The sequence below is a fragment of the Eptesicus fuscus genome, chromosome 2, assembly GCF_027574615.1.
Source record: "Eptesicus fuscus isolate TK198812 chromosome 2, DD_ASM_mEF_20220401, whole genome shotgun sequence".
NCBI lineage: Eukaryota > Metazoa > Chordata > Mammalia > Chiroptera > Vespertilionidae > Eptesicus > Eptesicus fuscus.
Window position 1 is genome coordinate 116729564 of NC_072474.1, and position 21981 is coordinate 116751544.

The 21981-nt window shown below is 66.2% G+C and overlaps 2 protein-coding genes and 1 non-coding gene across 7 annotated transcripts in view; 1 reads left to right on the forward strand and 2 right to left on the reverse strand.

Moving 5' to 3' along the window:
- Positions 1-336: 336 nt before the first annotated feature.
- NELFA (negative elongation factor complex member A) lies at positions 337-12683 on the forward strand. 3 transcript variants are annotated; one of them, XM_054708585.1, is made up of 11 exons: positions 337-743; positions 7346-7517; positions 8148-8309; positions 9017-9106; positions 9560-9690; positions 9783-9852; positions 10076-10164; positions 10789-10900; positions 11419-11708; positions 11801-11900; positions 12011-12683. In XM_054708585.1, the coding sequence occupies exons 1-11, from the start codon at positions 534-536 to the stop codon at positions 12193-12195; spliced, it is 1611 nt and encodes a 536-aa protein (XP_054564560.1). In that variant the 5' UTR covers positions 337-533; the 3' UTR covers positions 12196-12683. The 3 variants fall into 3 exon arrangements, with proteins under 3 accessions (XP_054564560.1, XP_054564567.1, XP_054564572.1); XM_054708592.1 differs by having other exon boundaries at positions 338-743; positions 11437-11708; XM_054708597.1 differs by lacking the exon at positions 337-743 and adding an exon at positions 1115-1851.
- A 2294-nt stretch (positions 12684-14977) lies between these two features.
- The window catches only part of NSD2 (nuclear receptor binding SET domain protein 2), a 47334-nt gene continuing 40330 nt past the window's right edge, over positions 14978-21981 (reverse strand). For all 3 annotated transcript variants that reach the window (XM_054708608.1, XM_054708611.1, XM_054708604.1), the window contains exons 14-22: positions 21818-21974; positions 21501-21706; positions 20996-21099; positions 19821-20090; positions 19458-19574; positions 17334-17475; positions 17028-17134; positions 16336-16540; positions 14978-15925 (exon numbers count right to left, since the gene is read on the reverse strand). In XM_054708608.1, coding sequence (XP_054564583.1) covers positions 15657-15925; positions 16336-16540; positions 17028-17134; positions 17334-17475; positions 19458-19574; positions 19821-20090; positions 20996-21099; positions 21501-21706; positions 21818-21974 — 1577 coding nt within the window. In that variant the 3' untranslated portion in view covers positions 14978-15656. The remainder of the gene's footprint in view (positions 15926-16335; positions 16541-17027; positions 17135-17333; positions 17476-19457; positions 19575-19820; positions 20091-20995; positions 21100-21500; positions 21707-21817; positions 21975-21981) is intronic.
- LOC114234919 (small Cajal body-specific RNA 23) lies at positions 17570-17691 on the reverse strand. The gene has a single exon (XR_003621101.1). It is a non-coding gene; the product is annotated as a small Cajal body-specific RNA 23 (non-coding RNA).

Consider the following 21981-nt stretch of genomic DNA (forward strand, 5'->3'; position numbering starts at 1 on the left):
CCCCCCCCCCGCGTCTCCCCGGGAACGGCCAGCACCGCCCGCGGAGAAGCGCGTCCCCCCGCCCCCACGGCCTCCCGCGGCCCCTGGCTCCCCGGACCCGGAGTGCGGAAGAGCCGCCCAGCCGCCGTCCTCCGGGCATTCCTCACCCGCGGACTCGGGAAGATGCCCCGTGGGCTTGCCTCCCAGGGGCGCGGCCTGCTGCGGGCGCACGGGGGCTCCGCGCACGGGCAGGGCCGGGCCTGCCTCCCTCCGGCCGAGGCGCTCCCGCGCTCCCGGGCCGCGGCGCCCCGCCCCGCCCCTCCCTGACGTCACGCCGTCCCTGCAGCGGCCGTGGGAGGCGCCATGTCACGTGACGGCGGACGGCGGGCCTAAGCCGGCGTCGCCACGCAGCGTCTCGCCCAGGCCCCGCCCCGCCGCCGACGTCACCGCGGACGCCAGGCGGGCGCCGCCATGTCGGGGGTCCTCGTCGCGGGCGCGCAGGTGTCTTCATAAGATGCCGGCCCGGCGGCGGCGCCCGGCGTTCCCCCCCCAAGATGGCGTCCATGCGGGAGAGCGACACGGGCCTGTGGCTGCACAACAAGCTGGGCGCCACGGACGAGCTGTGGGCGCCGCCCAGCATCGCGTCGCTGCTCACGGCCGCGGTCATCGACAACATCCGCCTCTGCTTCCACGGCCTCTCGTCGGCCGTGAAGCTCAAGCTGCTGCTCGGGACGCTGCACCTCCCGCGCCGCACGGTGGACGAGGTGAGGCGGCGGCGGCGGCGGCCTCCGGGACGCGGGCCGGCCCGGCGCCCCCGCTCCCGCCCCCCGCTCCCGGCGCGGACACGCGGGGCCCGGGGCCGCGGGGAGGCGGGGCGCGGGCCGCGAGCGGACGGGGCACCCGGGCGGAGGGAGCGAGGCCCCGGACCCGGGCGGGGAGCCTCTCGGAGGCCGGCCCAGCGGCTGCGCCCCACGAAGCGGCCGCCGCGCGGGGCCGCGCACGCCGTGGCCTCTCCCGCCCGTGTCTGCGTCACGCGAGTGGGGGGTTTGGGTTGGTTTCCCGGGACGCGCGTCAGGTGGTTTCCGCGCAGACGGAGCCGAGCGCCCAACCGCCGTCCCGCCCCCTCGCGGGCGTGTCCGCGGCGCTGCGCGTGGGCCGGTGCCCGCCGGGCCCGGGCGGCCGTGTCGCGTCCCTGGTGGGCGCGCGTGTGCCCGGCGCTCACGCCCCTGCGTCCGTTCTGTGTTTCACGGGCCGAGCGGGGAGGGACACGGGGAGACCGCTCGGCCGGCTCCATAAAATGCCGTCTCTGTGGGCCCCGAGAGGAAGGGGAGGGAGGGAGACACCGGGACCGGGGAGCCGAGGGGCTGCCTCCCGCCCCGCGGGGGACGGAGCCGCCGCCTCCCTCTCGCCTTCCTTTGCTCGGAGCCGTGATGGGCAGCGCTGCTCTGGGTGGAGGTGCGATGGCGGTGTTGGCGGGTGTTGAAGCGGCCGCCGCCAGGGACAGCCTCCCTCCCGGGGCTTCCCGCGCCGCAGGGCAGGGCCCCTGAGCGCCTCTCAATCCCGATGTCCACACACACAGCCCCCCATACCCACCCGCCCCGGGATGGCCCCGGGACCTCTCATTGTCCCCGAACGGCCGGTTCGGGCGGAGGCAGCTCAAAGGCTGGGCCGGGACAAACAAGCTTCCGAGGAGCCGGGCCCGACGGAGAAAACAGGGACGAGGGGCCGCCGAAGTCCGGAGGAGGGTCACCCAGAACTTGTTACAAACGGCGATAGGAAGCCACGGGGAAGCAGCAGATGAAGCTTCAAAACAATAGAGAACCGAAGTGCACAGTGTGTCACCATCTGTATTTACTAGCGGCCGGTGCAGGGGTGGGTCTGGGGGCCATGGCGGGGAGGGGGAGGGGGAGGGAGGGATGCGGGAGGTGGGCCCGCCTGGGGTTGGGGGGCGCTGGGGGCGGGGCCGGCGGGGGGGGTGCTGAGCACAGGCCCCAGGCTGCCCAGGGAGGGCGGCCTCAGCAAGGAACAGAAACCACCAGAAGGCTCTGCGAACGCCCTGAGCTCCCCTTGGCCAGGCGGACGCGGAGCTGGGGTCTCGGGTACATTAGACAGCCCGGCACTCGCCCTGTCTGTGGGTCAAACCCTTTGCATCGAGAAACGTGTCCCCTTCTTCTCTGGGGCCCTGACAGCAAATGCGGGCGCCAGGGGCAGAGCAGGCCCCACCGTCACCCCGGGTTTAGGCCCAAGACACGGGGTAGCCATCTCCACGGAACAGAACACACTTCAGTCTCAATTCTCCCGACATGTGCCCAGCTGCTCCTCTTCAGCCGGGAGAGGCCGAACTGAGAACCAAAGACCGAGTTTCCTCTGAGTGGGATCCACCGGGAGCCGGCACGTGGCAAGGCCCCTCCCGGCGGCTGCCTCCCCTGCACTCCGTGTGCTGAGCCGGTGCGTTTTCCGTGGTGCCGGGTCCTGGGCTGCTGGTCAGGCGGCAGGTCCACAGGGTTTCTCTCCGCCGCCTTCCTGGCCTCCCGAGCAGTGCCCTCCGGCCCGGAGCAGTGCCCTCCGGCCCGAGCAGTGCCCTCCGGCCCGAGCAGTGCCCTCCGGCCCGAGCAGTGCCCTCCGGCCCGAGCAGTGCCCTCCGGCCCGAGCAGTTCCCTCCGGCCCGAGCAGTGCCCTCCGGCCCGGAGCAGTGCCCTCTGGGCCGAGCAGTGCCCTCCGGCCCGAGCAGTTCCCTCCGGCCCGAGCAGTGCCCTCCGGCCCCAGCAGTGCCCTCCGGCCCGAGCAGTTCCCTCCGGCCCGAGCAGTTCCCTCCGGCCCGAGCAGTGCCCTCCGGCCCGAGCAGTTCCCTCCGGCCCGAGCAGTTCCCTCCGGCCCGAGCAGTGCCCTCCGGCCCGAGCAGTGCCCTCCGGCCCGGAGCAGTGCCCTCCGGCCCGAGCAGTGCCCTCCGGCCCGAGCAGTTCCCTCCGGCCCGAGCAGTGCCCTCCGGCCCGGAGCAGTGCCCTCTGGGCCGAGCAGTGCCCTCCGGCCCGAGCAGTTCCCTCCGGCCCGAGCAGTGCCCTCCGGCCCGGAGCAGTGCCCTCTGGGCCGAGCAGTGCCCTCCGGCCCGAGCAGTGCCCTCCGGCCCGAGCAGTGCCCTCCGGCCCGAGCAGTGCCCTCCGGGCCGAGCAGTGCCCTCCGGCCCGAGCAGTGCCCTCCGGTCCGAGCAGTGCCCTCCGGCCCCAGCAGTGCCCTCCGGCCCGAGCAGTGCCCTCCGGCCCGAGCAAGTGCCCTCCGGCCCGAGCAGTTCCCTCCGGCCCGAGCAGTGCCCTCCGGCCCGAGCAGTGCCCTCCGGCCCGAGCAGTGCCCTCCGGCCCGAGCAGTGCCCTCCGGCCCGAGCAGTGCCCTCCGGTCCGAGCAGTGCCCTCCGGCCCGAGCAGTTCCCTCCGGCCCGAGCAGTGCCCTCCGGTCCGAGCAGTGCCCTCCGGTCCGAGCAGTGCCCTCCGGCCCGGAGCAGTGCCCTCTGGGCCGAGCAGTGCCCTCCGGCCCGAGCAGTGCCCTCCGGCCCGAGCAGTGCCCTCCGGCCTGGTGCGCCAGGCAGCTGTGGCTAGAGCCAGGACTCGGAGAGCGAAGGAGCTGGACCGGCAGGTGGCCAGGCCGCGCTCCCCACCCTGCTTCTCAGTCTCGCTCGCGTGGGTCGGGCCAAAGCCCGCTGCCCGAGACTGGCACCACGTGGGGAGGGTCGCAGCGGGGAGGGGCGCCCTGACCTGCCAGCCCTGGTGACGACCATCTCGGTGCCCAGCTGATTGAATTGGTCCCACAGAGCTGTCATCTCACGCTGCACGCGAAGGTGGCGGCCCCGACGGCCGGTTCTGCAGTAATGTCGATGGGCTTTTGTACGTATAGGTCCGGAGCCGCTCACCAGAGGGCAGGAGACGGGGCGAGGTGCGGCCTGCAGGGAAGGCATAGATTGCATCCGAGGCCCCTAGAACCACGATGCAAAAACATTCTCTGTTGCCCTAGGCCAGTGGTCGGCAAACTCATTAGTCAGCAGAGCCAAATGTCAGCAGTACAATGATTGAAATTTGAGAGCCAAATTTTTTAAACTTAAACTTCTTCTAACGCCACTTCTTCAAAATAGACTCGCCCAGGCCGTGGTATTTTGTGGAAGAGCCACACTCAAGGGGCCAAAGAGCCGACCACGGTCCTAGCTGGTTTGGCTCAGTGGATAGAGCATTGGGCTGTGGACTGGAAAGTCCCGGGTTTGATTCTGGTCAAGGGCACATGCTCAGGTTGTGGGCTAGATCCCCAGTGGGGGCGTGCAGGAGGCAGCCGGTCAATGATTCCCATCATTGATGTTTCTGTCTCTCTCCCCCTTCCTTTCTGAAATCAGTAAAAGTATGTTAAAAAATAAAAACCACATTGAGAAAGTTGCTTTAAGAAAACTCTGTTAATAACTCATTCTCGAATTGCCCCCCTTAAAAATCAAATTGCCCCCCTGTGGGTGTGCCCACGTTGGGAACCACTGGTCTAGAGAGAGAGGAGGGTAGGGGGAGAGAGACATCCCACCTCCAGTATGCACCCCGACCAGCCGGATGGAACCTGCACCCTGGGCATGTGCCCTGACGAATCGAACCCAAGACCATTGCACAGGAAGCGCTCCCCCGAGCCACACGGGCCGGGCAGGATGCTTTTCCTGGGAGAGAACTTGGGAGGTTTCGTCCTGAGCAGCTTGCAGACGTGCGACACGGCGGTAACACCGTCAGCAGGCGGCCGCCGCGCCGTGGTGCTCCCGCATCTCCACGTGCGCAGTCACCAACGGTCTCTTAGGGACCGTCTGTCTGTTCAGACCTTTGGTTCTGACTTTTTCATTGCTTGTGAGACTTTCCAAAGAAATGAAGGTTGGATAGCAGTCCTTTTCCAAACGTCCACAGATAGCGTCCCGGGTGGCCTGACTTGGCTCCTACCTGAGCGAGACCCCGAGGGCACCCGTCTTCCCGTGCAGTTGGGGCGCGCTCGTCCGTTTAGGGTGTGTGGGGGCACTTGTGCTGTCAGCTCACAGTGCTGCCTTGCACGTTGGCGTCTACCTGGGAGTTGGTGTGAAGTGGGGTCTGACTTGATGACTCCACGTGGCGGTCTGATAGCCCAGCCCCGTGTATTGGAACGACCGTCTGGGACTAGGTGGGAGCCGCAGGTCTGCACGGTCGCTGATGCCGTGGCTGTTTCTGGCTCCCCTCGCTCCGTGAGGCCGGTCCGAGTCCCTGTTCCTGCCCCCTCGCCGGACAGCGGCCCTCCCTGACTCCTCGGGCGTCCCGGCTGCCCTGGCCCTTCGCACGCCCTGCCCTGCGACCGTCACTTCTCAGGCTCCGCACCCGCAGGCCGCGGGTTGGGATTTGACGAAGACTGAGTTGACTTTGGTTTGTTGGGGGTTAAATACCTCGATATCGCATCTTATAAATTGTGAATGTAGTCATGTCTATTGACATCTTTAATGTTGGCTATAAAGCTGTATGGTTTTCTCCATGGAGGCCTCCATCTTCTGTTCGGTTATTCTAGATATTTCGTACTTTTTCATGTGTTATAAACATGTCGCAGACATGTTGGTAGGCGAGTTTGTGATAGCATGTGTGCTAAAGTCTTACTAATTGCAATTCTCTCCCTGCAGAGCCTTTATCTTCTGTGTCCTTTCTGTGATGGTCTGCCTTCCCGTTGCCATTTCCTTCTGTTTCTCACCTCCCTCCCCGCAGTCACCGGACCCTCCAGGATAGTGTCTCCTCCTGATCACAGTGGGGGTGGGGGGACAGGAACGGACACTTTCACTCCTGCCGATAGTGAGACAGTGTTTCCTGTTGCTTTTTGTAGATACCTTTCATCTGGTTATGAAATTCTTTTCTATCCCTAGAATTTTTACTTTAATCATGAATGAGTTTTAACAGCTGCTGAGATGTGTAACTCACATTCCGTACAGCTCACCCCTTACAGGTACAGGTGAGTGGGGTTTTAGTATATCATCCTAACCAACTGTAGGACATCTCACCAGCCCCCAATAAACCCTGTGCCAATTAGCAGCCCCCCCCAGCCCTAGGCAACCACTGATCTCGTCTGTCTGCGGCTTTCCTGTTGTGGGCTTTGCATGCACGTGGACTCCTGTGATGTGCGGTCTCTGAGGCCTGGCTTCCGTGACGGAGCGCAGTATTTCCAAGCTCGTCCATGTGGGTCAGTCAGCGCTCGCTTCCTTTTTTGTGACTGAAGGCCGTGACCGCCGCTCTGTTCGTCCGCTGCCATCAGCGTGGAGCGCGGCTGTGTCCTCGTGTCTGTCGTGAGAGATGCTGCTGTGGAAACGCAGGACAGTTTTTGTGGACACGGTTCCATTGTCACCGTGGACGGTGTGTTCGGTTCTCGGGTGTACACCTGGTGGACTGCTGGTCACACCGGCAGAGGAAGAGTGGCCAAGAGGAGGGCAGCCACGTGTGGCGCTTTGGTGGGGAGGGGCCTCCGCTGGCCACAGGGGTCTCTGGGAGCCGGGGCTCCGGGTGGGGAGAGCGGCATTGGGGGGAGAACTCAGCCTATCGGGCACTGAGGGGACACGGGCGCAGCCCAAGTCACCCTGAGGCTGTGGCGCTGGCCGCCTCCAGGAGCTCCGTGTGCTGTCCGAGGGCGTGCAGGGCCTGGCCTGCTCCCGAGTCTCCTGAGGCTGCTGCGAGCGTGGGCACCTGCTGTCCGGAGCCCGGCACCTGCTGACTCGGGGCCCACTGTGACCCTCTGTGCCCTGGGGAGGCCTCCCCAGAGGCGAGGCGTGTGGGTCACCGAACGGTGAGAGCTCCACCCGCCTTCCCTGCCCTCCCAGGAGCGCCCCTCCCCTCGGCCTGAGGGGCGGGCTGACCGGGCCTGGGGGGGGGTGTCCGGGCCATCCGCCCGCCTTGCTGCTCCCGCCCTGACCGCCTGGGCTCAGTCTCCACACCCAGCGTGCCTCCTCAGCGGGCTCCCTAAACGGTGTGCGTGCTGGTGTGATTCTTAGCAACACGCACTCAGAGGCGGGAGACAGCGTGTGAGCTCCTTGTAGATGCCCGGCAGTTTCGGGGCGGGGTGGGGGGGTGCTCACGAGGAGCCTGGTGCTGCTGAGGGGAGGCTGGGCGACCCCAGCAGGAGGGTGGCCACAGGCGGTGGGAGCCCTAGATCTGAGTGGGCACTGCAGCCTGGTGGCGGCTGGGGGGCGCGAGGAAGGGGGCCGTCAGTTCCTGTGAGGGGGCCCTGGCGGGGGCAGGTGCTGGGGAGGCTGGACGCTGCCCGTGACCTGGGGCTCTGCTCCTGCACGCATGGCCCCGGGCAGGGGGGCGGCCCCCGAGGGCAGGAGGGGCCCGCTGAGGACGCCCTCTCCCCCCGGCAGATGAAGGGCGCCCTGACGGAGATCATCCAGCTGGCTACCCTGGACTCGGACCCCTGGGTGCTCATGGTGGCCGACATCCTCAAGTCCTTTCCCGACACGGGCTCGCTTAACCTCGACCTCGAAGAGCAGAACCCCAACGTTCAGGACATTCTGGGAGAACTTCGAGAGAAGGGTACGTGCCTGTTGGGTTTGTGCCGGGAGGAGGGGAGCAGGCTTCCCGAGAGGAACCGTCTTTTTAAAAACACCCCAGGTCTCTGAGGGCTTCATTCGGGCCATTTCCTGTGCAGGAGAGCGCTGTGTGCGCACCGCCCTCCCGCCGCCAGATCCTCCCCGACCTCTGAAACCAGCAACACCCATGGCCCCCGCCCCGCACCTGCTTGTCCTGAAATCTACTCACTTCTCTTCCCGTTCACCCCCCCCCCCCCAGCCCCAGCCCGTGAGGCGTGCGCGCTGCCTGTTGGGGTGTCGCCCGCGCCTGGAACAGTGCCTGGCTCAGAGCAGATAGGTGCTCAGAGGGGGTGCTGGCAACGGCAGCAGTTCGGTTCAGGAATGGGGTGTCTGCGAGGACACGCGCTCGGAGAATTAGCGCTGGCGGCCCTCAGCGGTGGAGCCGGGAGCCGGGTCCCTGCGCACTAACTCGGGGTCAGACGGGCCCGAGCCGGCGGGGGCCGCCTCTGAGCCCGGGGGGGGGAGGGGGGCGCGCTGGTCTGGCGGGCACCTGCTCCAGGACTCGGTAGGAGGCTGCAGCGAGCCGAGCGGGTGGGGACGCCCCCTCCTAACTGTGCTGCTTCTGGACGGACAGTGAGCGAGTGCGAGGCGTCCGCCATGCTGCCTCTCGAGTGCCGGTACTTGAATAAAAGCGCCCTGACCACGCTCGCCGGCCCCCTCACCCCCCCGGTGAAGCACTTCCAGCTGAAGAGGAAGCCAAAGAGCGCCACGCTGCGCGCCGAGCTCCTGCAGAAATGTGAGTGCCCGCCGCCCGGACCGCGTGGGGGAGGGGGGGGAGCAGGCCGCGCCTGGTCCGTGTCTGTGGCTTTATTCTTAGATTCCTTTTAGATTTCATGCTCTAAACTAGCTTTTCAATCAGAGTCCGGCATAAAGTTGGGGCTTTTAGAAATCTTACTGCTACGCTGAACTATGTTCTAAAACCTATTTTAGAAACTTGAGAATCTTCAGGTTGAGGTGTCCATACTCTTAGTTGTGAAAATGAAATTGGTGCCGAGTCCCACGGGCGACGGGACAGGCGGCCTCGCCAGGCTGGTCCTGCTCCTGTCGCTTGGCCTGGTTCTCGGTTGCAGATGACCTGGGCGCGGCCGAGACGGGGTTTTCGCTGATGCTCCCGGCTGTCGGCTTAGGCAGTGTGTGTGGCCGGTCCCGGCCGGGAAGCAGGGAACTCCATTCCTTCAGCCAAATAGCACAGCACGGCTTTCAGTCACGTTGGTTTTGAGTGGTGATTTAATGGGTGTCAGTAACACACATACATGCCCTGCCGCAGAGAATCAGAATAAAACCCAGCAGCTGCCGTGGGCCAGTGTCCGCACGTGGCCCCCAGGGCGTGGGCGCTGTTCCGAGGAGCGGGCACCTCCTGGTGCGGCCGGTGGTGGGGCACAGTTCACACGAAGGGAAGGGCACGGCCCGTGGGCTCGCTGACACGCACCCCTTCCCCTGCAGCCACTGAGACCGCCCAGCAGCTGAAGAGGAGCGCGGGGGTGCCCTTCCACGCCAAGGGCCGGGGCCTGCTCCGCAAGATGGACACCACCAGTAAGGCCCCCCGGGACGGGACGGGCCCTGGTGTGTCCGACAGAGGCCGCCGGGCGTGGGGGAGGGAGGCATGGCGCCCCTGACGGAGCCGCTCACAGGAGGGCAGGAGACGGGCGAGGTGCTGGATGCGGCTGCCTACGTGGCATTCCTGTTCGGTGTTTTTGGCAAAAACGTTGTAGATTGGCTGTGATGTCGTTGCTGGCTGCGGCCTTCTCTGCCCGGCAGGCGGCCTGGTGCCGAGCGCTTGTTCACTGGCGAGGGCAGGCCCCCGTCTCGGGCGCGGCAGGGCCATGCGCTCAGGGCCGCGGGTCAGGCTCCCAGGACCAGGGCCTCGCGGGTGAGCCCCTAGGTCCTCCCCTAGGGCACAGCAGCGGCCCCTGGTCCGGCGAGCGCGGCAGAGACAGGCCTCCGCTGGTTGTGGCCACGGCCATTGACGGCACCGTCCTCCCACAGCCCCGCTCAAAGGCATCCCGAAGCAGGCGCCCTTCCGGAGCCCCACGGCCCCCAGTGTCTTCAGCCCTGCCGGGAACCGGACCCCCATGCCCCCCTCGAGGACACCTCTGCGGAAGGAGAGGGGCGTGAAGGTGGGCACGCCCCTTGGGTGTCGGCCCCTCGTGGCCAGCCTGGCGCGCTCCACCTGTAGCTAAGGGTGGCCTCTGTCTGTCTGTCTGGGCAGCTGCTGCACATTTCCGAGCTGGATACGGTCGGTGCCGGCCGAGAGGCAAAGAGAAGAAGGAAGACGCTGGGTGCGTACCCGGGGCTCCCGGGTCAGCTACTGGGCACAGCAGGCCGCACCTCCGCCCTGCCTCCTTCCCGAGGAGGCCCGGGGCTCACCTCTGGTGCCTGGTCTCAGCGGGGCCACCTCTCTGTGCTTGGGGACGTGCGCGAAGGGCAGGCTTGGGCATCTTGGGGCTCCTTGCTGAGCCTGCTTGAGGGGGCCACCGGGCACTGACGAGGCTCTGTCCACAGACACGGAAGTGGTGGAGAAGCCGGCCAAGGAGGAGACGGTCATCGAGAACGCCACCCCCGACTACGCAGCCGGCCTGGTGTCCACACAGGTAGGGCTCCCAGCCAGAGCCTCACGCGGCCAGGGTGCTCCCTCGTCCCGATCCTTAGCCACTGAAGTGTGTTGTCGGAGAATACATACGTGTATATGCATGTGTGCATACATATGCACGTGGTGTGTGTGTATGTGGACATGCATATAAGAGGCAGCGCTGGCCGGCCCCCCCCCCCCGGACCTGTGCATGCCACGCCACATGTGCTGGGAGCTGAGGTCACCAGATGTGGCGCCTCGCCAGGCCCCTTCCCTGCGCGGGAGACCGGTGCCCGCCCCTCGGAGCCCCTGCGCAGACTGCGTGAGCAGCTGGGGCCCGGAGGAGCTTCTGGTGACGGTGGCTTCCCCGTCGCGCAGCTGTCCTCTTCCTCCCGTGCGCACGCTCCTTCGGGATGAGAAAACCCTTGTTGGACTTGCCTTTCCTCAGAGACGGCTGGCTCGGCGGCTCCTCAGCCCAACGGGCCCAGCCGCCTCTGCTGGGGCCGCTCCCGGGGGCAGCCCCGCGGGCACAGGGTTGGCGGCCCAGGGGGTCCTTCCGGTCCGGGGCGGCGGCGTCCCTGCTGCAGGGAGGCTCCTGGGGCACGAGACCCAGCCCCTCTGGGAGAGACCGCGCACTGTCTTCCAGAAACTCGGGGCTCTGAGCAGCGAGCCTTCGCTGCCCTCCACCAGCTACCTGCCTGCCACCCCCAGCGTGGTCCCGGCCTCGTCCTACATCCCCAGCTCCGAGACTCCGCCAGGTAGGCCGTGGGGGCAGCCCTCCCGAGGCCCCACAGCCCTCCCGCCCTGCTGTGCTGGCTGGCACGTGCCAGGCCCTTCCTGGGGCAGCAGCGCAGGCCTGTGGGGCCCCGCCCAGTCCCAGGACGCCCGAGAGGACAGGCTAGCGGCTCTGCCCTGCGCTTTGCTTGGCCGGGCTCCGCGTTGCCTGCCAGGAACATGGTCCCAGGGAGAGGGCGGCCAGAGGGGCCTTGGGGTCTGCCGGCCAGCTGGGCTCCAGGAGGCTGCCTTCCTGCCTCCTCACCAGTGACCAGAACAGGGGAACCTGGCTCCAGGGCAGGGCTCTCTGCAGCCTGTGCCCACCCCGGGGCTGGTGGTGCTGCTCGTGGCTCCTGCCCCGCTGCGGGCCAGAGGCTCCTGAGGGTCTGGGAGCCTGGAGAGCCCAAGGCTCGGGGCCGACAGTTGCTCAGGACAGTCACGACCAGGCAGGGCTGGCACAGGGCCTGGGGGAGGGGTCCCCAACCTCCCGGTGCCTCCACAGGCCTCACTGTGCTTACAGCCCCACCTTCCCGGGAAGCCAGCCGGCCCCCCGAGGAGCCCAGCACCCCGAGCCCTGCCCTGCCAGCACAGTTCAAGCAGAGGGCACCCATGTACAACAGCGGCCTGAGCCCAGCCACGCCCACACCCACGCCCGCAGCGCCCGCCTCACCCCTGACGCCCACCACACCCCCAGCTGTCACCCCCGCTGCCCAGGCACCTCCAGTGGCCATGGTGGCCCCACAGACTCAGCCCCCTGCCCAGCAGCAGCCCAAGAAGAACCTGTCCCTCACGGTAGGTGTGCCCGGCAGTGGGGGTGCCTGCAGGTGGAGGGGAGCAGGGCCCGGGCTGCGGGCCAGGCACTCACCCCCCTGCCTGCACCGCAGAGAGAGCAGATGTTCGCTGCGCAGGAGATGTTCAAGACGGCCAACAAGGTCACGCGGCCCGAGAAGGCCCTCATCCTGGGCTTCATGGCCGGCTCCCGAGGTGGGTTCGTGTGGCCAGCCCAGGCGTGGGAGGCCCTGGGCCCTGCAGGGGGGAGGGGGGGGCGGGCTCCTTGGCCCCGGGACCTGCCCAGCAGCCTGCACCCTCCACAGAGAACCCGTGCCAGGAGCAGGGGGACGTGATCCAGATCAAGCTCAGCGAGCACACGGAGGACCTGCCCAAGTCGGACGGCCAGGGCAGCACCACCATGCTGGTGGACACCGTGTTCGAGATGAACTACGCCACGGGCCAGTGGACGCGCTTCAAGAAGTACAAGCCCATGGCCAACGTGTCCTAGGGTCGCCCGCCAACCGCCTCCGCCGGCGACTCGGGCTCCGAGGACGGGGCTCTGGCTTCTGAGCGGCAGGCCTCCGTCATGTTGCCGAGCCCCCGCCCCCAAGCTTTAGCCTCGTTCTCGGGGTGTTTGGGACTTATTTTTTAAGTTTTAAGATGGGTTACTTTTTGTGTGATCTAAGTCACTTTTTTGGATTCAATAGTACATTTTTGAATGTTCAAGTTCACCAAAAAGTTACAACTTCCTGGTTGCAGTGACAGCTCTGCCTGTCAGAGACTGTTTTGTTTTTCTTAAACTCCATTGCCTCAAGGTTGAGGGGACCAAAGGGGGCCGAGCGGGCTGAGGACGGGGTGGGGACAGACAGGCTGACGGCCAGCCACTCGCCCACGGTTTTCTACTTTTGTACAGTGTGAGCATTTGAGACCAGTCTCCGCTCCTGTGTCCGTTGTACAAACCACCTGAGGAATTAAAGTTTAGCTTTTCTACAGGAAGCCCCAGGGCCTTGTTTTTGGGGCAGCACCCCCTCGGGGGTGGGGGGAGGGGTGGGGGCGGGGCCATGGCCATGGGAGGCTCCTTAGAGGCTGGGAAGAGCCAGCAGCTCTTCCCCTCCCACCACATCACCTTCGATGGGGATTTGGAACAACCTATTTTTAAAATTGACACACGCACACGCACGCACGCACGCACACAGTCACAATCAGATCTACACTTGCCGCTTTTGATGTCCGTTACGACTCCCAAGACCAGCCTCTCCTCTCGGCCGCCTCTGAGGGTAGGGCGTTGAAGACCAGAACTTCACGCTGCCGCCCATGTAAAACACGTTTAAAAAAGCCTTTCAAAGTTTTTAATACAAAAATATTCATACACAATTTTCCAAACACAACTTCCACTTTAAATGCTATTTCTCCCATGTTGGCAATTCCCAAGTCGACATTTCCGTATATCCCTCCCCGCCCCCCGACGTGAGCTTCAAGTTTCAGAGTCCATCAGAACGCGATAGCACCGTGTTCCTAAGGAATTCTGGCCGCGTGTCCGTCAGGTCCAGACACCGGGAGGCACGGAGGTGGAGGTTTAAGTTCTGAGTTTCACATCCCGATGGCACGTGGGCACCGCGCTCCTAGGACTTGGCATGAGCTGCACGCAACAGGCTCGCCTTCCGCTCCCGACAGCAGGTCGTCCTGGAAGACGGGCTCGGTCCACGTGACCGTGGCTCCACATCAAGATAATACTTCAAAGGCGTCCGAGCAGACCTGAGTGTGAGGCCCGGGAGCGAGGGAGAGCGGACAGACCTCGCCACGTGCGTGGGGGCCAGACTGGCCTCCCCAGTGGTCACTGCTGAGGCGCCCACCTTCCCGGGCCCGTGCCGGCCGGGCAGCCATGACCACGCTGGGCATAGGTTCCTGACGCCAAGGAGTCCTGAGGTTGGGCCGTTTTCATTTTGTTTCTGCTTCACATTAATGACAAAAGGGCTGACACACGTTTGGAGACCGAAACCCCACCCCACCCCACCCGAGGCGAGGTCCCGTGGAGACGCAAGCTCGGGCACTCCTCCACGGCTGGTCCTGGCCCATCGATGGTTTTCTAAAGACTCAAAGGTAGTGTTATTTGCTCATCAGTTTTAACAGTTTTGGGAGAAAGGGCCGCCATATTGAAAATGTTTCTAGTATTTCCTTCAAGAAGATCACTTAAAATTTGGAAATACCGAAGGGACACAATCACAAGCGTTTACTGCTGTCAAGTATGAAGAGAAGTTCATCTGCTCCCCAGGGTGCACTGCCAGCCCAGTCGGGTGTCCTGACGTAGCCGCCCAGCAGGAGGGCAGGGCGGGTGGCCTCCGCCTGCGCTGGACCCAGGCCACTGTGCCCAGACCTCACACACAGTGTGCGAAGCTGCCAGGACGTAAGGAGCGTAACTCTAAACCAAGCCAGTATTCCCTTAAGACAATTTAAAAGTTACGAACTGAAACACTCCACAGTCCCATGTCAGGCAAGTGGGTGTCCATCAGAACTAAACCCACACACAGACGCGGTCGGGGGCAAAGCTCTGGGCTTTCCTTCCGGTTCTGTGTGTGGGGACAGCCCAGGCTCACGAGAGAAGGGCCGGTGACCAGCCAGGAAAACCACCAGTCAGCCTGGGAGGCCAGGACCCACAGCCCCAGGGAGCACACTGGTCTCGGCCTGGCAGACCCATCCCAGCGCCAGTCACAACCCGGGGGAGGGGAGAAGGGCCTAGGGCACGGCCACCTGCAACTCAAGACCAACCGTCGGGGGGAGAGGCCCCAGGACCAGCTGCGCACCCCGCAGAGCAGGGGCCTCGGTCAGAAAAGTGCCCGCTGCCATGTTCCCTCCCACACGCCGGGGACAGCAGGCACCGGCGCACACGGGTGCCCCACGGGTGCTCCTCCTCCTCGGGGGCTTCTGAGCCCCAGGGTGGAGAGGGACTCCAGAAAGAAGAATCGTGACTTGCACAGAGAATGCAATATTTTCCAGAAGATTCTCCAGGGTCTGACTGGCACAGCTGTGTTCTGCAAACAGCCCACAGAGCGAGGAAGCGGCCACGACTCCGCATGGCCAGCTCTAGCCTCGCCTCGCCTCAGGCCCGGAGAGAACACCGCAGAGACGCACGGGTCCTTGGCGGCACTGGGACCGGGGGCGCGGGGCCAAGCGCAGGCGCAGACCTTCCCCGGAGAGTCCTCACCAAGCCACCATGCGGCCGCCCCCACCAAAGCCACACCGTGGCCGGGAGGACTCGGGTCGCGTCAGTAAATACACGGCTCAGTCGGTGGTAATTGTGAAACAAGTTTAGCAAAAATATATTGAGAGTAAAAGCCAGAAACTGGTAAAGAAACGTCAAATGAAAAAAATGTACAAAGTTTTTCCCCAGGTGTTGGTAAGAGCCCGGGGCAGCCGAGACGCCAGCGAGCTGCGGCCCGGGTGCCCGCCCGCCTGTGCTCCCCAGGAAGCGGCTCCGAGGCGGGGCCTGCTCTCTGAAGGCCGACAGGGTAGTGACCCTCCGGTCAAGGCCGCAGAGAGCAGGTGACTCGGGAAGCCAGCTGTGCTGCCGTGAGAAAGGGGCACTGGGAGGGAACTTCACATTCGTACAGACACAGCTGGTTCATCAAAGCAATTAGGTCTCCGGGGTCTGAGCCCCAGCCCTTCAGAAAAACTACTCTACGGGTTCGGGGATAAAAACATTTCATATGCCAATCGTGTCGATCACAACTTGGACCAAAACCAGTGGGAGGGAACTCGACATTCTTAGCGATTCAAGTAGCTGTAATGCTGTGTAGTCCTGGGCGTTGGTCCCGGGCGCTCCGAGCCCCGCGGCTCAGGCCGTCAGTGCAGACGCAGCGGGGCCGCCGATGGCTCAGTGGTGGAGGCGCTCCCTCCCGAGAGGCCTGCGCTCCTGCCGCGGCCGTGCCCCGCCCCGAGCCCACCAGCTCGGCCCACCCCGGGCAGGCTGTGCTATTTGCCCTCCGTGACCCTCCGCCAGCACCGCCGCCGCCTCCTGCCCTGGGGCCTCCTGGGCTCGGGGAAGGGGCTCTCGGCCTCGGCGCCTGCGGCGGACTCTGTCCCGGAGTCGTGCTCGCAGCAGTAGGAGCGCCCGTCCGCGGTGGAGCGCAAGGCGGTCGCGTCGTGGTGCTCCTTGCAGAACGAGTTGGGGCACAAGTGGCAGAAGGAGGCCGAAGGCTTGCCGCACACGTCACAGTGATGCCACGGGCACACCCACTTCCCTGCAAGAGACGGCCGTTACCAGACACCGATCGCCGCCTCCCCCCACCCCCAGTGCAGAGGCCCGCTGCCCGGGGCCTGCCCCCGCCTGCCTGTGCCCGCTGCTGCCCCGCTCTCCCAGCCTGCCCTGCAGCCCACTGGGCTCCGCGGGGCGCTGGGCCCTGCACACGCCTCGAAGGGCCTGGCCAGGCTGGGAGGCGTCACACCCGCTGCGGCCTCTCTCGACGTCTGCCTGCCAACCTGCTTTGTCATTTCCCTTCTGAACGTGTTTTTCTGTTTTGTTTTGTTTTACAAACATGTTTGCCTTTCACAGCGCTGGGCTTTTCTGTCTTTGGGGGCTCCTGGTTTTCCTGCCGGGGTCACCGTTCTGCTCCCCACTACCGCGGGGCCCTGAGCCGCGGGGCGGACGCACCGAAGGGCCGCTTGCCCAGGCCCAGGCAGGACAGGTGGTAGGCCTTGGTGCAGGACTTGCGGTCGCACAGCACCAGCTGCCCGCCGTCGCCGCAGCGGAAACACTCGTCCTCCGACTGCTTCTTCCCTTCGCCTTTGGTCCGGCGCCTCCGGCCTTTCTTCCTGGTCTTCTTGCCCTTGTCCTCGGAAGACAGCGCCGCGGAGGTCTGGGGTGAAGGGAGAAGCACGGCCCGTGGGGAAGAGCAGGCGGACGCGTCCGCATCGGGGACTTAGGAATCGCGGGGGCCGTCCCAGCACGGAAAGAACGGGGAGTTCAGCACGGCAAGTGGCTCCCCGCGCCGTCCTGACACGCGCAGGGCGAGGAGGCTGAACAGAAGCAGCACGGGCACGAGCCCTGAGCGCCGAGGCCCGGCGGCCAGACCTGCTGACGGGCGGGCCCAGGACACGGGCTCCGCAGGGACTCCCGCAGCAGACGCCTCGTGTCCCCCCAAAGTCGTGTCCTCCCGCCACCTCGGGGGTGGCTGTGCGTGGAGGGTCGTGGCAGATGTGCTAGGTGAGGGGAGGTCGCACTGGAGCCGGGGCCCGACTCCAGCCTGACCAGCGTCCTCAGCAGAGGAGGGGAGACCGGCACGGAGGCCGTGTGAGGAGGGGCCGGACGGGGAGAGGCAGCCAGGGAGGCAGGGCGGCCCTCACCTTCGGTCGGTCGCCGAGGAAGCCGCTGCAGTTGGGGGCGCCGCACCGGCACACGGTCTTCTCGTTGCCCAGGCAGTCGAGGTTGTAGTTAAACGTCAGCTCCGTGCCTGGTGACGGCAGACAGGCCACACGGAGACCCCCGTCGACTTACCATCTGAGCCTCCGGCCGCCGGCGTCCCCACCCCCACGGCTGCAAAGGCCGCCCCGTAGCACAGACACTCACACCAGACACTCACACCAGACACAACCTCCAGGCGACCAGCCGCCACCCCGGGGCCCTCCGGCGGCGCGGGGCTCAGGCCGTACCTGCAGGGATGTCGCACACGGCAAACAGGCCCACACGCGTGTCCCCGTTCACCGTCCACTTGAGGGTCTCGCAGTTGGGCTGGCAGCTGTGGTTCATGAACCTGGAGTAGTTGCCTTTGGGGCCGGCGTCGATGATGCGGTCCTGGGGGCACAACGCAGGGTTCGAGTGCGTGCCGGGGCGCTCCCGCCGGCCGTCTCGCGGGGTCCCCTCACGAGACTCGCCGACAGACAGCTGGTGTTGCACTGGCAACCGTGGTCTCCTGCGTCCACTCGGACAGGAGCCCCCAATCCAGTCCCGTTGCTGTGGCTCCCGGAGGGCAGGGCAGGACCACGTGGATGGGACCAGCCCGGGGAGCCCGGCGGGAGCCGAGGCCCGGTGCCCCCTCGCCGGCGGGCACCGAAGGTCGGCACCAACAGCCCCGGGCGCACAGAGCGCAGCCAACACTACGAACGGGCACAGGACGCAAACACGGCTCTGAGCAGGAGGGAAGACGCCCGCACGCGGCAGCCGACCCGAGCCCTCGTCACGGCGGCGCCGACAGTGCCGTGGTCAGAGCCCAGCCGGCGGTCCGCGGCTGGGGTGGCCCTGCGCTCCCGACTGCATCACTGAGGCAAAACCCAGAGGCGAGAGCTGCCCAGCAGCAGGGAAGGGCGGGCAGGCCCGCTGTGCCGGGAGCGCCAGGCGGCAGGCACCGAGCGTAAGGCCACATCCGGGACCAGGCCTGGCGAGGGACACGGAAACGCCAGCTCCCCTGCCACGCGCCGTCCGCACGCACCCCACTCTCTACGCCTGCACCGCAGACGCACCTCACACCCTGCGTGGTTCACCCAGCAGGTGCAGGGTGCACACCGCCCTGGATCCCGCGCTGCCGCCACCGCCACGACCAGCCCGCAGGCCCGACCTGTCTGCACGCCCCCGCCCGCCCCCCGCCCGCCCCCACCCGCCCTGTCTGCACGCCCCCTCCCGCCCCGTCCCCTCCGCTCCTCTCGTGTCCAGACGGTCTGTGTGCCCTGAGTAAGTGCCCGGCTTCCTCACAGGCGTGTGGGCCGCACAGACCGCTCCTCACTCAGCACTCCCTGGTCTTGTGCAGCCACCTCCCTCCCCGCTGAGCCCGCATCCTCCCAGGTCTCCTCCATCCGCCAGCCCGGCCTGGCCCTGCCCGCCCCGCCCCGCCCCCTGCAGGGGCCCTCACTGCTGAGACACGTCCACGGTGTGGGGTCCTGCAGGGTCCTGAACCCTTGTTAAGGTGGCAATGGAAACCCCGTGACCTTACTCGGGGAGATCGGCACTTTCCAGGTTTCATCTCTCGCCTGCCTGTGCTTGTTCCTGCTCCTCCGCCCCCTAACCTCTCCCCTGCGCTCGCCCTCACCAGCTAACAGCTGTCCGACGCCCTTACCCCGCCCGGTGCGTCCCAGCCGGTGCCCGAGGTGGCTGCTCGGGGGCCTGGTCCCGGGCCTGTCTGGGTCTCCCCATTTCTAACACAGGTGCCCCGTTTCCCTCAGCGTGGTCGCCTCATCTCGGGCTCTCACCAACCTAAGCCTTCTACTGAGGGTCCGCTCATGTTCCCGTCCCCCGTGCCCCCAAACGATGGGGCAGGGCTGTTTCTATAAGAAACACTGAGGAGTGACTGTTTACCGCCCCCCCCCCCCCCCCGTCGGGCGGAGCCGGCACCCCCGCAGGAACCCGTCCGCGTTAAAGGAGCGGCGGGGCGCCCGGCACGACACAGGTTACCTTCAGGCTCTAACAAGTGGCCAGGCCGCGGCGTGGCACAGCAACAGTAAGCTCGCTGCCTTTGGGGTGGTGGGGTCACGAAGGGAGTCACCCCGGAAAGGGCCGTGACTGCGCCCCCGACGCACCTGCCCCGCCCCCACCGCAGGCTTCCTTCCAAACCGTTTACTGCTCTGAGCTCAGCCAAGACCGACCACGTCAGCTCCCTGTGACTGGGGGGTCGCCCCCACCAGGTCCCCACGTCTCCGACGCCCAGGAAGAGGCCAGCGCCCCTCACACCATGAGCACACGAGGCCCCAGACGCCTTGCATCGACGGGCAGGAGCCGGGGCAGGAGCCGCCAGAGCTGCACGGGCTGCCCCCCACCCCACCCCCCCGCCCCCCGCGGGCGGCCACCTTGTCGATGGTGAGCATGTAGAAGTGCGTGATGTCGTTCTCCTGCGCGTGCTTGATCCGGGCCATGCACTCCTCCTCGTCGATCAGCTCGCCCACGTACTCGTTCACGAACTCCCCCTGCGAGCGCAGCACAGGCTGGAGGCTGCCCCGCCCACGGCCCTGCCGCACACCCAGCCCCGCCGCACAGAGCTCCCGCCCGGTCCCAGCGGGGGCGCGTGTACGGACTTCCTGGGCTTCCCTCCGCTGGGTGACTCCCCGGTCACGGCTCCCGGTCTCCCGCCGTGGTAACTCGGTCCCCACCCGGGACGCCCACACGCGTGCCCAGCGCAGCCCCGAGAGCCGCGGCCCGGAGGGGAGGCAGACCTTGCGGATGTCCCGCGTGGCGACCAGGCCCCAGCCCTTGCCGTCGGTGCGCACGATCTTGGTCTCGGGGTACTGGCGCTTGCTGAAGCTCTGGTTCTGGCAGGCCTCGCCGGCGGGGCACACCTGCGGGTGGCACTCGAACATGAGCATGCGGTTCAGACACTCCGAGTCCAGGCCGCAGGGGCTCTCGTCCGTGGGCTTGCAGTTGCACTTGGGGATCTCGGAGATGTCGGCCGTGTAGATCTGCACCTTCCCGTACGGCTTGTTCACCTGCAGGGACGGGCCCGCTGCCTCAGCTGGTGCCGACCCGACGGCACCCGGACCCGGACACCCTGCCCCACCCACCAGCCTCCCGCCGGCCGTCAGCTGCGGAGGCCCAGGGAGGGGCCTGGCCAGAGGTGCGCAGCCCCCACCGGTCACAGGGCCCTCGCCAGGCGCAGGGAGCGGCCGGCCTGCCCTGGAGCTTCAGAAGGTGGGCTGATGCGCAACCGCCGCCCCCCCTAAATGTGCTCTGTGGTAGCGCGAGTCCCCGTCTGCTGGACAGCTGGCACACAGGCTGCTGGGACAAGGCGCCCGCACCCCTCACTGCCCACGTCCGTGGGCACTTCCCTCCACAAGGAGCACCCGCAGCGCCACCTGGACGGGTGGGCTCAGGGCGCAGCCTCCGCCAGGGCCTGTTCCCTGTTAACGGAGCAGGAGCCACCGTCAGGGAAGCAGCAGAAGCAGGAGGGAAAGTGCAGCGAGGAGCGGCCGGGGGGACCTGCGCCCTGGCACAGCCGGCCTCCGTGCAGGCCCTCCGACAGGGCAGACCCGGCGCCGAGGACTACGGGGCTGCCTTCGCCAGGACCCGCTGCGCCCAGGCGCAGAGCCGAGCCCTGGACCAGGGGCCCGAGGACCGCTGCAGGGCTCCCGGCGCCCGGAGCAGATGCAGGGCACCGTCAGCTGTCCCCGCTGCCACGCCCTCGGAGCGGGCACACCCTTTGGTCCCCAGGGTGCGGGCTCGGCCCTCCGCCCCGCTCCAGGCAGCCTGGCAGGACGACGGCTGAGCCCCTCTCACAGGCAAAGCCACGCCCCTCCGTCCTGTGCACAGGACCAGCCGGAGGCCACACGCCTGCCCTCCCCGCTGTGATCCTGCATCTGCGCGCACAAAACCTCCGCCGCGCGCATGCGGTCACCTTGATGTGCTTGTAGGGCGGGGGCTTCCGCTCGCTCTCCTGCGTCTCTCTGGCTTCCCGCTGCAGTTTGATTTCACGGAAACGAGCTTCCGCTTCTTGCAGTGCTGAAAGGTCAGCGTGGGAGGAAAGCGCTTGGTAAACGAGCCCACCTGCCCTCAAGCGCACGTTCACGGCCCGCGGCCCGGCGACGCCGCACTCCGCGTGGTCCACTGCCCCCCCCCCGCCCGCCGGCGTCCAGCGCTCGAGGCTGACAGCAGGCAAGCCCCCAACACCTCCATCTTAGTAACAGCGGCGGGAGAAACTCCTGCAAACCAGCACTAACGCTTTCCTGAAGACAGCCCAGCGTGGGTGAAAGGAACCACCCCCAGCTCACAGGTAGTCTCTCCACCGCGCCCCCCCCCCCCCCCGGGCCCCACGGGCCAGGGTTTCTACGGAAACCACACTTCCAAAAGCAGAAATCAGGGCTAGCCCGCGACCGGGGTTCACTGCCCCGCCACGTCCGTACCGTTTTTGAAGACTCTGCCGATCCCGCTGACCCCCTGGTAGCGGCTGCCCCGGTCCCCCTCCATGTACGGGAACACTCGAGCCTGATGCGTCCAGTAATAATCTTTAGACCCAAAGAAAAACACAGGGAATTCTCCAATCTCGTGCTTCATTTTCTGAATATTTGGGGGGACATTTTTGGGATGGCAAACTTCTGCGGGCCACCATCTATTATAAATATTAAAAACAGGGTTCACACTCTTCAGAGAGAGTGGCGATCGCTCCACACGGTCAGCTCTGCAAGGCAAGCACAGGGAGGGCGGGGGGGCCGGTCCCGACCTGTAGTTCCCGAGTTTGACCCACACGATGTCCTGGTGGTGCAGCCTCTTCCCGGCCCGGCAGTCGCTGCAGAACCAGCTGCCGTCGGGCATGTCGATGCTGAGGCAGTCGGGGTGGAAGGCCGCCGGGCAGGACTCGCAGCACAGCAGGCTCCCTCCTGCAAA